Here is a 15,183-nt window from a genome sequence, read left to right on the forward strand (position 1 = left end):
TGGATTTTTTAATTACTACTCTTTTACAACTAATAATAGGTGGCCCTGTTTTTCTTGTAAATACCCAAATGGCTTTCTTTGTGGCAGAGATCACTTTTTGGTTTGAGGAGGAAGGTATGGAAAAAGAAGTGAAATGAGTAAGGATAAATGCATGTCATATTAGACACAGAAAATGCAAATCAGTAGCTATTCTCTTAGGGGCCATAAGAAAAGACTGTGACTCCTCCTACATTAACTGAGGTACAGCACACATTATGTACAGCTGTCAATGCAAAACTCATTAAAATTTTCATTATTCTATTATTTATATTGTAGTTGTGACTGAAAGTCCCAGTTAAGAACACAGACCAATATGTACTACTCATAAAAGGAGTAAGGAAATTATATTACTATTATTAGATTTATAGTGACATGGACTCTAAGCATGGTCAGGCTGGACAGTGGACTCCAGGGGCAGCAAAAATAAATGAATGTGACTCTGATGGTGGAAGACACTTTGCAGAGAGAACATTCAAGCAAGAGTACTTGACTCTGAGATGAGAAATAGCCAGTTAAAGTCGCATACAGACTGGAGGATGACATGGCTGTGTACCTTAGTCTTTTGCAGCACTTCATTAAATACTGATCACTTACAGGCACTATAACAGAAGAAGCTTTCAGGTTGAAGGATAAAATAAATAGCTGGGATTAAATCTGAAGGCCAGCGTAAAAGACTGGGAAAGGAGAATTAAGTAATAAGTACTTTGAAAGAAGAGGAAAACATGTTTCTCTTTTGTTTTATTGAGTACAGGGATATAATTTAATTTCTCAAAAAAAAAAAAAAAAAAAACCCCTATGACTGAAACCTGATTATTTTAGCCTCAGGTGGGAATGATAGGTTTTGTATCACATATCTCAATTTATCTTTTCTTTCTTCTTCCCTTCTTTCTTTTTCAGGTTACCTGTGCAAATTTAACAAATGGAGGAAAAACACAACTTCTAAAATCAGGAAACTCCAAATCCACACTAAAGCACATATGGACAGAAAGTAGCAAAGACTTGTCCATCAGCCGACTACTGTCACAGACTTTTCATGGAAAGGAAAACGATACAGATTTGGACCTGCGATATGATGCCCCAGAAACTTATTCTGAGCAAGATCTCTGGGAGTGGCTGAGGAACTCCACAGACCTGCAAGAGCCTCGGCCCAGAGCAAAGAGACGGCCCATTGTCAAGACTGGGAAATTTAAGAAAATGTTTGGCTGGGGTGATTTTCATTCCAACATCAAGACTGTGAAGCTAAATCTGTTAATAACGGGGAAAATTGTTGACCATGGCAATGGGACGTTTAGTGTTTACTTCAGGCATAACTCCACTGGTCAAGGGAATGTATCTGTGAGCCTAGTGCCCCCTACAAAAATAGTGGAATTTGACTTGGCACAACAGACGGTGATTGATGCCAAAGATTCCAAGTCCTTTAACTGTCGAATTGAGTATGAAAAGGTTGACAAGGCTACCAAGAACACACTCTGCAACTATGACCCTTCAAAAACCTGTTATCAGGAGCAGACCCAGAGCCATGTGTCATGGCTCTGCTCCAAGCCCTTTAAAGTAATCTGTATTTACATTTCCTTTTATAGTACAGATTATAAACTAGTACAGAAGGTGTGTCCTGATTACAACTACCACAGTGACACACCCTACTTCCCATCAGGGTGAGGACCAACACATATCTGAGACTGAAGCCTGGAGAATAAAAAAGGTCGTATGACAGGGCTGTAACCTCAAGGAGGAAGGCCACATCAATTGCCTGGAATGTGCCTACCCACTGCTGCTGACGTCAAATGGCTGCAAATATGTTAGTGGAAAACAATCTAATGTAATTTTTGCCCAGTCAGCTCCATGTATCAATCTAGTTGTAAATCACTATGGATTTGAAATAAAACCATACACATACACAGACACACACACTCTTTTCAGCTCACATCTGTTGAAGTTCCTGTTAAGAGAGCTTTCATTGTCTGATATCTAAGCTTTCAGGATAACCTACAATCAAGCAAAATGGATTAACTAGACAGAGAATGGTTTCTAGCACAGACTGTTATGGAAATCTCTTTGAAAGTCCTTTGAGTACACACCAGTCAATAATCCCCACTCATGCATTCTACTGTTTGAAGTATCTGTACTGGTAAATAATACTGTAGGAGTAAATACTTGTGGGAAAAATGTGTGTCTAGAGTTCAGTATTCCTTATTATATGAACACAGCAAAGCATCGTGACTTTTTTCCAGCATACAGTAGGCACATTCGAGGTGGTGTTAGGTGGCTCTTTTTCCGTGGAGCGAGCCTGTTACTAGTAAAGATGGGCAAACATTTGGAATTTACATGTGGGTAGACATTCTGATTTCTTGTTTCTATGACTCTTTAAGCTCTGATTCTTTAAACCTGGTTGAGTTTAGGCCAGCTAAGCTACTTAAAAACTCTCCAACTGATCTCTATGAAGAAAAATGCCTGGCGGAGAACATGTAAGTTATAAGTGGCTGTCTTATCTTTATTACAAAATATTGTAACAAATTCAATATCCTAGTCTTCATTTGTATGAATGGTTTGTATTGTACATAATTTAACCGGTGTTATTTGAGCTGCTTATTAATATTAACTTGTAATTGTCTCTCTGCTTGTTATTGGTTAAAAACAATCAAGAAAATGAAGAATCCATTTTATCAATGTAGCTGTAAACTCCATTAAAAGACAGAACTATGTACAAAGCATTTATTCAGCTAAAGTATTGTTGAAAGCTATACATATACAACATTACAGTCTGTCTGTATTTAGATATTTTATTTCCAGAGGAAAAAAATGAACTGTACATAAAAATAAAAAATCTTAAAAGTTGAGTTTCAATATGTACTGTGTAGATAGTAGTTTAAATGGTTCTGACAAGTGGATAACATTCAGAGTCTGACATCATTTTCAATCTTGTGTCTTTTAATATGTACATATATACATATATTTAGAAATCTCTGCGTGTACATGTTAGTGAGTGTATATGTACGTGTGTGTATGTGTGTGCAAATACATATAGAAACATATGTAGAATATATAAAATTTCCTCAGGCCCTATTCCTAGCAAGCAGATCTAATTACTGAAGGGTCTTACTAACTTGAGTGGAAGCCCCTACTTGCAGGAGCAGGGCTTTATTCAAAGTGATTCATTATTGTTTAGAAGTGGGGAAACACAGAGCCAGTCTCTGTGTACACAGACCTGCCTTTGCCTTAATTCTAGCCTCCTCTGAGGCACTGATCTCTCTCTATGGGATGAAGAGATCCCTTTTTATGGTATGAGGGAATTTTCTTCCTGTGAACGAAAAGCTCGTAGTGTTTAAATAGATATTTTTTCTGTATAGTGGCATACTTTACACCTCGCATCCAGATAACCAGCAACTATAACAAGTCTATGCCTAAAAGAAGGCTGCCCAAGGAAGAACTCAGTATTTCTCTCACATATTTCAGAATTCTCACTCCTGGCAATGTTTTCTTCCCCCTTCCACCCTCAACCCCAGGTTCTGTTCTCATCTGTCAAAGCTCTGAATGAAGACATGGGTCAGCTTCCAAATATGTACAGCATCATGAGCAGCTTCTCCAAAGTCCCAGTAAACACTCCACTAATGTTTCAAGAAGTGAGAAGTTTGAAACAACTTACAGTTTTGGACCTCCGTTGCTGAAATATGTAGAATTTAAACAAGAATGAAACAAAGCAAATGGATAACATTATTGACAAGTAAATATTCTCCCATTGATGTATGAGTAGGAGAGGAGACTTACATATTATTACTGCTTTGGCTCGTTTGATCAGATACGCTTGTGGGAATTTCTTCATTACATACAATATTTCACAGGACAACCTTATGACCCTGGACCCTGTGTAGATTCAGAGAAAGAAATTGTCCAAGCCATACAGTCCATATTCTGATCTCATTCAGGAATATGCTGAGATACACTTTTTTTTTTTTCTTTTACAAGAATTGTGATTATATTGGTAGTTTTGCCTCATTTGTGCTCTACAGAAAGCAACTGTTCTGAATATAAAGCATAATATCTGTGCTATGACCTAGACCTTGGCTTTATTAAAGTCAATGGGAATTTTGATATTGAGTTCAACACAAATTTCCATGTAATAGTAAGTGGAATTCCAGTGTTAAATATGATTATTAATCTTAGCAATGATTGATGTGAAATACTATTCCTGGTACAGTTCCATTATTTTCTTTCTTTCTTAAAACTTACCATAAATTTATGAAGTATATACATTCTGTTCATATATATATTTATCAAGTTTTTAAGTAATATCAATACAAAAAGGAAATATTTGTCATGCAATGTTTTTGATCCTTTTAATTGTGGTAGTTGATACTTTATCTGCCTCTGTCACAGTCATATAATTTTTTATTTTTAAGACTTTGAAGAACTCACTGTTCTTCATAAGCATTCTTGAGTTTGAACTTGGAAGAGTTCTTTTGATGATCTGGTTCTGAAAGAGTGATCTAGTATCAAAATATATAACATGTTAATTAGATGCTAGTTCATTGCATTTCATTTAATCTCTTTGGGAAATATTTAGTGTTTGCTAAATTTGTTAAAAAATGGTTTTTGTTTTGACATTTTAAAAAAGAATTTAATGAACATGAATGTGTTTATTCAGTTAAACAATACATGTATGGGTATCTGGGTCTTGCACATGAACAAGGCCTTAATGGAGTGCTAGGCCAGGCAAATGTTGCCTCACTATAACTCAGTAATTCTAAACATAATAAAGATGTATATCTCTAAAGGGATATTTTTAGGATTAAAGAAGGTTGAGTTATTTATTTTTAAGAAATGAAGAGACTGATTTTGTTCACTGTTTTTTTTTTTAAATCATAGAATCATAGAATCATAGAATCATAGAATCATAGAATGGTTTGGGTTGGAAGGGACCTTAAAGATCATCTAGTTCCAATCCCCCTGCCATCAACAGGGACACCTTCCACTAGACCAGGTTGCTCAAAGCCTCATCCAACCTGGCCTTAAACACTTCCAGGGAGAAATCATGCTTTATGTCTTATTTTCACTACATAGAGAAGTCACAAATAGGGATATTTTAATGAAAATTTAAAAAAAAAAATTATTCCTGTTGCAAAAATACATGGATCAGGCACTTGAGCAAAGATCAATCTATTAAGCTTTCCTTGGATGGGTCAGTGGTAAAACTTATGTGTAAGCTTCTGTGCTTTCAAGAAAAGGAATATAGGAAACAGCTGATTTTACATGGCAAAAATCACTGATCAAAATTCTTAACAGTGATGGAAATCTGGAAGACTTTCACTTGTTAGTCTTATCAAAATACTTCAGTATGGGACAGAAAATATCTTTTCTTCCCTCCTTATGAAGTCACTCGTAGTTTTATCACTTTCTCCCCTTTTTCCAAGTTTGCATGGATACTAAGCAAACTAACAAATTCATCTTTACAAAGCCAGTTCAAAGTTTCCCTTACTTAAAAAGTACGATATCAAAACTGTTGAAATTTACTCTACTTATTTACAATGAACTAAGAAATATTCAAACTCCATTTATAGGAGAGCAGAATGGAAGTCTTGTAGTGTTCTGGTACATGTTAGCCTAGTAATACTACCCAAAAGGTTTAGTCAGAGAGCAGTTTTACCGTGATTAAATCATTATTACATCCTTATGCATTCTGAGTCCTATGCTGTAACTTGGAATCCTGAAAGAATATCATAAACTACTCGGGAAACAATGTTTTAGAGAATTGTGGAGGAAAACAGAGATTACAAAACATCTGCTACTTTTACAGCAAAGCCAACCTAAAGCTTACACATCTGATCTGAAGAATTATTTTTCACCAGAAGACACTGAACCACAGCCTTATCATTGTACAAGTCCCCCATGTCCTTCTGTGACAAAGGTGTTTAAAGTGTATCTGACTGCACCTAGAAGTGGAAGAGAATCTTGTTTCTAGTGCTCTGTACTTAAATGAGTGTCTAACATTGCCAGAGACCTCAAATGGCTGCATCCAGGATCTGTTGTGCTAGGAGCTGCGTAATGCAGACGTGTAAACAATAGCTATTTAGAAACAGTTTTGCTGCCAAGAACACTCAAATTTCAGAACAGTGTATTGAAAAGTTCTAATAAATCATGTGTGTATAAATTTGAGGCACATTGTTTATGAAATTAGTTTTTAAAAAAATATACACAGTACTCAAAAAATTACTGTTTTTGAATACTTATGTATACATCAATGAAATACAAGCATTCCTGACTGCAAAACTTCTGATTCCACTGTATCAGTCTGGAATTCATGAGAAGTGAAGCAACTGATCCATTTAGTGCATGTATTAAAATATGGAAACCTTGATGATAATTTATACTAAAGTCCTTTGGTGAGTTACGCTTTACTGATTCAATGTATGATTATGAATACTATTTCAAAAAACATTTTGACAGTGAAAGCATTTTTTCTTTTTTTTTCTTTTTTCCTTTTTTTTCCCCGAAAGAATGGGAAATGCCTTACTAAAATTATGCTAAAATCCACAGATGAATTATTTTTCTAGATAAATTTGAGAAGGTCAGCATATATGCATAGGATTAACACTTTTTACAGTTTGTGAAAAGAGAGCTCATTAAAATTAAAATTGTCATTTGTAAGGATACAGTAAATTGCAGGACTGTGGTAAGTTTGTTTTGTTTTTCCTTGGATAGTACAAACCTGACAGGATGATCTAATACCTGTAGCATGATCCCTCCAAAAGGGTTGATGCATTCTATGGGTAAAATTAAAGTATTTTAAATTTTTTTTATATTCCTTGGTAAGTTAAAGTACTATCATTACCCAAACTAAAAAGGAGATTGCTTTGTTTTGTACAGCAGTTTATTTTCTCATTGGAATATGTCCTTATAAATTTTTTTGTTCCATTTGAAGGGCACAGCTGGTGGATCTTTGCTTCAGCTTGGACTGACATCCTGTGTGTGGTATACAAAGTTTTAAATCCCTTATCTTAGTTTGCCTTTGGGATAAAGAAATAAATGTAGTTTTTTGTAGGTACTTTATATCAGGTGGAAACCAATTACTCATTTGAACTTTAATTCTGAGAGCTTTAGTCCCATTGAGAAGATGGAGCATGTTTGAGATTTATTCCTAGTTCAAAGTGTACCTCAGCCAGGTAGCAAGTGAGATATTGCTATGAGGGAAGGTTTTAGTGGTCTGCAAAATGAACTTCTGCCTGTTGTTAAGAGGAAATTAGAGGGGAAAAAAAAAAGTTGAAACAGTTCATACACACTAGTGAAGATGTGGAAATTAGCAGTTTCAAAAAGTAAATCAGATACTTTGTCCATTGTTCCTATGGAAGGGCTACTGAGCTCCTAGGAAAAACCCAGTGTACTTACAGATCTGTTCATCTTGGAAAATAATTAAAACCAGAGCTGGCAGAGGCATAAATAACATGAGACCTTCAATTCCTTATCTAGGTTACAGGAAATTTAAAATGAGATGCAAAAGCCTACTTAAAAATGGGTAACCTGACGAAAAATAAGGTCACTTATGAAGTGTAATTGAAAAGTCATATTTATTCTTACAGTAGCTATAGTTGTGGTGAAATTTATTAAGCCATGTTTATGAAGCATCTTTGAATTTCTTGGGTGGAAGTAGAGTATTTTGATTAGTCATAGAACATGAAGGTCTTGAGAATAAAGCTGGAATTTTTTTGCAAAGAAGTTTCAACAACTGCAATATACTCCCTTCAGTGGCAAATACTCTGGACTTCCTTCTACTGACTAAATTTAGAATCCAGAATTGTTATTGCTGATGTTGAATGAAACAAATAATAGAGCTTGACTGGCAGGAACCATGGTGGTCTTGCATTCATGACAGTTTTATTTGGTTGAGGGCCTTTTTTTTTTTGTTTTGTTTTTTAGTCAAGAGGTATAGGAAAGGCATTTGCCATTCATTTTAACCCACTAAGTGTGAAGTTTGCTCATAAACTATAGGAAAGGGACTGATGTATAGGCATGTGACATCAAGCACACTAGTCTTATTTTGCTAGTGACCAGTAGATCATGCCCAGTTAAGAATGTGGGCAGACAGTAGCAACACAGCTTGTGTGTCAATGAGACTTTAACAAGGAGATTCCCAAATGGATCTTCCATGTCTTAAGAACAATTAATGAAAACCTTTATCTGATGAGCTTAAATAATTTAGCTGTAGCCGTTTGGAAAACAGGAGTAATAATCCCTATTGGATATTTGATATGAACTTTGGACTGTGTTTTATTCAAGAGCTCATCAGTATTTTCGAGTACTAACTCCATCCATATTACAGGATGATAATATCTCCTCTGCATATCAGAGACTTACTTATTTGCCATAATTTCTTTAATCAAAACTACTACAGTGAGAAATATTTTATTATCTAATCTGTCCCTTTTCCATGAAGTATTATTTTCTAAAATGTTTTCTAACATTTTTCTACAAGTGTCGAGCAAGTTTCTACTTTTTTTTTTTTCTCTTCAGACTATACAGTTATTGAATTTAGACCCCTGAAAGAAGGTTTTTATTTTTCTCCTTTTCAGGTAAAATCGCCCCTTTCATTATTCATGGGAATCTTACAAATTTTCTCCACTTAGATAATTTTGCTGATTGTACAAGTATTACCTGTACAGTTGCCTTCCATTAATCACTCCAGAAGAACTGTGTTGGTCTTTGCAAATAAACTCCCTTTTGCTCAGTCTCTATTACAGTTAAGTACTACAAATAAATGCAATATTACAGATGTAATCCCAATGATAAAGGGTCTCTTTACCTTTCTCTGAAGAAATTCATCCATGTTCATAGTTCCAATGGTGTCTCTCAGGTCTCAAACTGCAAAAAATTTACTTCTAATGAGCTCTCCCCTATTACTTCTGATAGAAATGACAAGCCTTAATTATACTGCTTTCCAGTGCTCTTTCTAATTCACCATTTGAGTTTTGAAGTAACTGTCTTCAGATAACTTAGTAGCTGCTTTCCTACACTACTGTTTTCTGCAGCTCTGCCTCTTTAGGTCCATTTCTAATACACTTCTAACCTCACAGAGGTAAGAATAATCTGTGAACTTCATTAGCAAATTGCTTAGACCTACTTCAAGATAGTTGCTGTGATGTCATATATAAGAAATAGTTTATTGTTCTTTTCTGAGTGATTGCTGGTGTGCCCTCTTTCCTATTTGATGCATTTTTTCTTACTCTACTTTCTGTTTGAAGTAATTTTGCTTGTTTCCAATCACATGTGAGTAGTGCTCCACACTAATGTATTTTACACGTAGGAGCGGATGAGATATAATTACATATTTTACTAAAATTTAGCTAATGAGATGACTGCATTTAGAAATACTTGTTTAGAAATACTAAGTAAAAAGTGGTAGTGGTATGTGTAATTAATCCTCAGGTAAAGGTTTAAGTATGCTGTAAAAAAATAAGTATGTACTTTATTCATAAGGCTGGGAACTGATGTAAAGAAAGTTGCCTGTAAGTGTCTAAAGATCACTGAAAGGCAAAGTAATTTGCTTGGAGGTAGAACAAACCAATAATAAAATTTCACATAATTGCTAGTAAATACACACTATTTCCATTTAGTTTCCTGTTATTTCTTGTAAGTTTCTAGGTGGCAGGCTAATATGCAGTTGTAATTGCCAGCTCATAAGCTTATTCTATTCCTTCCACTTCCTCTCATTGTCTCACAGATGTTAACATTGTTTTTTAAAAGGCTTTATATTGTGTTCCCTTCGCTACTCTTATATGGTTTAGAGCATCTGATGGCTGGTTGCCAACAGACGACAATTAACTTTCTGTTATCATAATTGCTTCTTTCACATTTTGAATTTGCAAATTTCCAGAACTTTTAGTTTATCCGGTTGGAATACTTTAAACTTACTCTCCACCCTTTCCTTAGCAAGTAATGATTTTTCATCTGCCAGTTTTAGATCTTTTTCATCTGCTCTCTTTGTTGAAGAGAAATGCTGTCAACTTAAAGTCTTCTTTTTTCAGGTTAGCTAGGTCCTAATATAAGATGTATTGAACCCATTACAAAATGCAAACTGTAAATTCAATATAGAACCTGTTAAATGTTGCAAATCATATCTGGATAACCAGGAGGCACATAGAATCCCAATTAAATTCTCATGTCCTTTCTCCAAGGGAAGCTACTGTTGAAGTCTTTCTCTCTTTCTCTTTCTCTTTCTCTTTCTCTTTCTCTTTCTCTTTCTCTTTCTCTTTCTCTTTCTCTTTCTCTTTCTCTTTCTCTTTCTCTTTCTCTTTCTCTTTCTCTTTCTCTTTCTCTTTCTCTTTCTCTTTCTCTTTCTCTTTCTCTTTCTCTTTCTCTTTCTCTTTCTCTTTCTCTTTCTCTTTCTCTTTCTCTTTCTCTTTCTCTTTCTCTTTCTCTTTCTCTTTCTCTTTCTCTTTCTCTTTCTCTTTCTCTTTCTCTTTCTCTTTCTCTTTCTCTTTCTCTTTCTCTTTCTCTTTCTCTTTCTCTTTCTCTTTCTCTTTCTCTTTCTCTTTCTCTTTCTCTTTCTCTTTCTCTTTCTCTTTCTCTTTCTCTTTCTCTTTCTCTTTCTCTTTCTCTTTCTCTTTCTCTTTCTCTTTCTCTTTCTCTTTCTCTTTTCCCTCTCCCTCTCCCTCTCCCTCTCCCTCTCCCTCTGCTAGTTATGCTGACTACAACTTGCTTTTGCAGTAATGCTGTCTAACCTATAATTCTGCATTTTACATTTGTGCATTTGATTTTTCTGCCTAAGGGAGCATTTACACTGGTAAATTGTAGCAAGACAGAGTATAAATTTATAGCCCACCAGCTTCTATATGTTAGCTTCCCCTGTGGATACTTGTAGACTTCACTAATGCTGGCACTGTGCAACAAAGGGAGTAGAAGACGTCACACAGAGCTATACTTACTGATTAGCATGAGCATACTCATGAAAATTTAGCATGCAGTAGGAAGTGTAAATTCATGCTTTATTTTGCTAACCTGCTTGTGTAGACAAGCCCCAAGTGTAGTATTCTGCACTTGTCTCTATTGAATTTCCTGTTATTGATTTCAGACCCTTCCCCATATTTATCAAGATGGTTTTGGTATTCAATAATGTTTCCCTCTCCTTCCCTTTTCCCTTTCAAAGTTAAAACATCAACCTTTCATAGTCTTTAATGATATCGTAAATCATTAAAAGATGGCACAGTTGGGGTCTTAACATTGCCAGAATAACTAAGATAGCATGTTTACTGTTGCAGTTTTCAGACTACACTCACACAAATTTGGACAAATGAGTATTTGGTGACTAAACAGAAAACTTGCCAGATTATTCACCAGAAGATACAATTTTCATGTGCTGAGGGAATGAGATACTTTTATCATTTGAGGAGGAAGGAAGGTCATAAACTTTAAACCTAAAGTACAGATTTATGTGTAAAGTCAAGGCAGAAAAGTGTTTCCCTTGGAACTAGCAACAATTCATTCTGATATTAATAACTGAAATAATTCTCAAGAGGAGGATATCTATAGTCTCTTTAGGATTTATACTGACAGTTCCTAATGGATTAGGAGTAGCCCTTACCTCTGACCTGTTAGTATTATGTGTTACAAATGCAATCTTTGCCTGCAACAGAGATTACAATGTGGGGAAAAGGTTTATGTATAACAACTCCTGTGTTTTAATGGATGCCACACACCTGAGAAGCTATGCAAGGTTGCATTATATGTTAATACTATCATACTATCAATACAATATTATCCTCATCAAAACAAGAATTTTGAACTTTATACATATTATTTCATTTTGATCGTCATTAAATTTCGGTCATTTAATTTAAACTTAATTTGATCCTTCTTTACAAAAGTTTAACTGCAAATATTTGGAAGACAAGGCTCACCTATGGCTACTCTTTACAATGTTTTAATATTAGCTGCCATCTCTCTGTTTACCTCTGATTCTAACGTGGTTATCATAACACATAGAGCAGCTTCATGTGAAAACAAACGTGCAAGTCTGTTTGGTTACTTGCAGACAGAGACAGACTTCACCAGTGCTCCGATTTAAATGGATATGAGGAGGAGGCCATATAGTTGCATTAGCACACTCTCCTGTGCTAATAAACCTCTGTGATGGGTGAAAGCATCATTGATACAGTTGCACAGCTTTTGGGCTGGAGGGAGGTAAGTTCACAGGACAGGCAAAGTCAGTTCAAGCCTGGCTGTAAAAAAAACACATGAACAAATTTGTGGAGTCTGGATTAGAACTGAGGAAGTGATTTCATTTAAACCTGGTCTCCTTTCTGCAGATTGTTGGTAGAAGAAGTTTTCTGTTCCTTTTTCTCCTGGCCTGGTGTCTCCAGCCACTCAGTGTTATCTTTTACTCTGAATCAGATTTCATGACAGCTGCAGTTTATGTTGGATCAGCCCTCAGTCCTTTCCTTCAAAGAACTGAAAAAAGATTTCCCTTTTAAAATATACAGGTTTCACCTTCACCATTCCTATCAGAACCATCTAGTTACAACACAAGCTTAGAAAGTGGAAGACGTTAATTCAGTTTTCTACTCTGTCAACTTCACCACTGTAGCTGCATTTTCTAAGGCTACAGCTCCTGTTCTTTTCTGTTCTATGTGCTCTGAAAAATCCTACCAGATTAATTGTCTCCAAGGGTTCAAGAAGAGAAATGTCTCAGGCTTAGGCATATGTTCATTGTGGTCAGTACTTAAGCAGAGTAGGAGCTTTCAAATGTCCTGGAGTTTTATTGTTAGAAATTGTGAGAAGTGTAGATTTTACCTCCTCTCCTGACAGATGTCAGCTGAACAAGGGCAATTTTGGCCTGCAGCCTTTGGGGAAGGGAGTCTATGAGGCTCTTCAAGGTGACTGTATGGTCAGTGATCAGCTAAGCAAGAATTTTATGGAAATTTTGGATTTAGTGACATGAGCACAAGCTTCATGGATTTCAAGGTGCATTTGTCCTTCTGTGAACCTAACCTCTACAGCTTAATTAAACAGAGGAAAGACCACTTACATTGCAATGGAGGGCAGTCTCTCTCTATTTACTTATTCACTGATTAGTCAATATAATCAGAATTTATTTGCAGTGTTGTTCACTATTAGAACTAAAATACCCATTATTCGCAGTTGCCTCACAGCCTGACTAGCATAAATTGGCTCATTTCCTGCAGATATTCTGTCAGAGGTGGGTTCTTCCACTCTTCAATTATTTCTATTTCTGTTGTTAGTCTTGTTAACCATGAGCCTAAGGAGGGGACAGTGTGGAACCTCACCTTTCCAAGGACTATGCTGCTGCTACGAGACAATGACTGCTGAACAGCTCTTCCATGTTGCATTGCATCAGCTCTTGTATCCATATAGTCTCTTCTCACGCATGCTGCTTCTTGCTGTTTAAGGAAGGTATGTCTGCCTCCTTTTCCCGCCCATGGGTGTTTCTGTATGCTCTGTGTGAAAATTCTTACACTTCCCTCTGTCACCTGCACCACTACTGTAGACAATTATGTAAGGGTCTTTATTGCACATATTCCACTTGAAGAAAAGCCATTTTTCTGAAAGATGATAACATTTCTTCATCTACAATTACAGGTCATTGTTTTTGAAGTTTCTGAAAAAGCTATTGAAGAGAATCATTATTGCCAATCTTTTCTTTGTAAGTTTGAACTATTAAATATCCTTAGTGTATTGAAAAAATCATGTACAGACAATCTGAATCATGAATAGTAGTTTAGAAGGTCAGTGGACTGAAAATAAATTGCTGGTTATAAGAGATTTGACTGTAAACTCTATCTGGCTGCCAATCATTTGAAGTAACTGAACTGGATATCATCTGCAAATGCATACGGTGTGTTTGATTTAAGAGTTTATATTATCTTCTGTGTATATTTTCTACTATAGAATGAGATATCATGCTCTAGCACTTCACTATTCAGGCAAGTCACATTGCATCATTTTAACAGAGGTCATAGTTACAAGGTCAAATTTACTTTAAGGGATTCAAGTCTTCTAAGTATTCACGTTAAGTCAGTATTTGATCTGTATTTCCTATCATTCTTTAATTAAAACACTGACATGATTCGAAGAACTCAGTTTTGGAGCAGTCTCACATACATACCTGACTGTTCGTGTAATACCTAACTTCAAACCCACTGAAATCTGTGACAAGATGCACACTGGAGTCACTGGATTTTTTGTCAGGATTTTAGTGAATACTACCACAACCCCAAGACATCACAGGCTACAAAAAGGTGTAACTGTCTCATAGACTAACATTACTGAATCTTCTCAATGAGATGGACAAGATAGCCAAACCAGTCTTTCCTTTCTGTTTTTGAGAGGCAAGATCTAGTCAGTGGATATATTACTTTGTGGCTTGTCTTCCTCATCTTCAAAACTAAACACCTCTTCATCCCACTCCCAGGGAACATAAAGAGTGTGGTCTTGATAGCGCAACAGGAACAGTCCTACAAAAGGTTCTGTCTCCCTTCAGACCATTTCAAAAAGAGGAATGGAACTATTGCTTTTTGACATTTGTTATACAGTTATTTTTTTATTACTTACTATTTATTACTTACTATTTACATAGTGGGATCTGTGATCTCATCTGTTGTGCAACCATAGACACAGACAGTCTCTGTCCCAAAAACTAAACTGAGATGGGAGCTTGAAAGTGTGTATTATGGATAATAAAAAGGAAGGCTAGGGAGGAAGAGGAGGAAAAGCTGATATGGAGATGTTGTCTAGTATCTCAAAACTATCTAAAAGTTGTTGCATCCTATTGCTAAGACAAAATGTATATCTCATAAGTATGCTCTAAACTGATCTCATCAAATACATGATACCTTGTAGGCTTGTAAAATGAAAACCTCAAGGACAAGCACAGAGGTATACAGTAAAGCAACACTCAAGAGAAGAGCAACGGAATAATTGTGAAAAAGAAATCCAGCATGAAAGCAAGACAGAAAAATAGATAATAAAACCTGCCATCCTATTCCAGTAGCTACAGGGGGAATTTCTGTATTGTGCTCCTTTATATATTGTAGATAAACCTCTGTGTTTAAGCCTCTTTTGGTTTTCACATCTATTCTCTGTGCCCTTTCACCTAATGGGTCTTCCTGTCCCAAAAGGAAGACGCATCTGAGTGTGTCA

General features: G+C 35.8%; 1 protein-coding gene across 1 annotated transcript; it reads left to right on the forward strand.

Annotated features, from left to right (window-relative positions):
- Positions 1-870: 870 nt before the first annotated feature.
- On the forward strand, positions 871-2,885 carry NXPH1 (neurexophilin 1). The gene has a single exon (XM_010165013.1). It carries the CDS (start codon positions 871-873, stop codon positions 1,696-1,698), a length of 828 nt encoding a protein of 275 aa, XP_010163315.1. The 3' UTR covers positions 1,699-2,885.
- The last annotated feature ends 12,298 nt before the right edge of the window (positions 2,886-15,183 follow it).

Source organism: Antrostomus carolinensis, unplaced genomic scaffold (assembly GCF_000700745.2).
Source record: "Antrostomus carolinensis isolate BGI_N321 unplaced genomic scaffold, ASM70074v2 scaffold15393, whole genome shotgun sequence".
Lineage (NCBI taxonomy): Eukaryota > Metazoa > Chordata > Aves > Caprimulgiformes > Caprimulgidae > Antrostomus > Antrostomus carolinensis.

Excerpts from the sequence above, each read along its gene's own strand:
- NXPH1 (XM_010165013.1), top strand. The coding sequence starts at position 871 with ATGATAGGTTTTGTATCACATATCTCAATTTATCTTTTCTTTCTTCTT.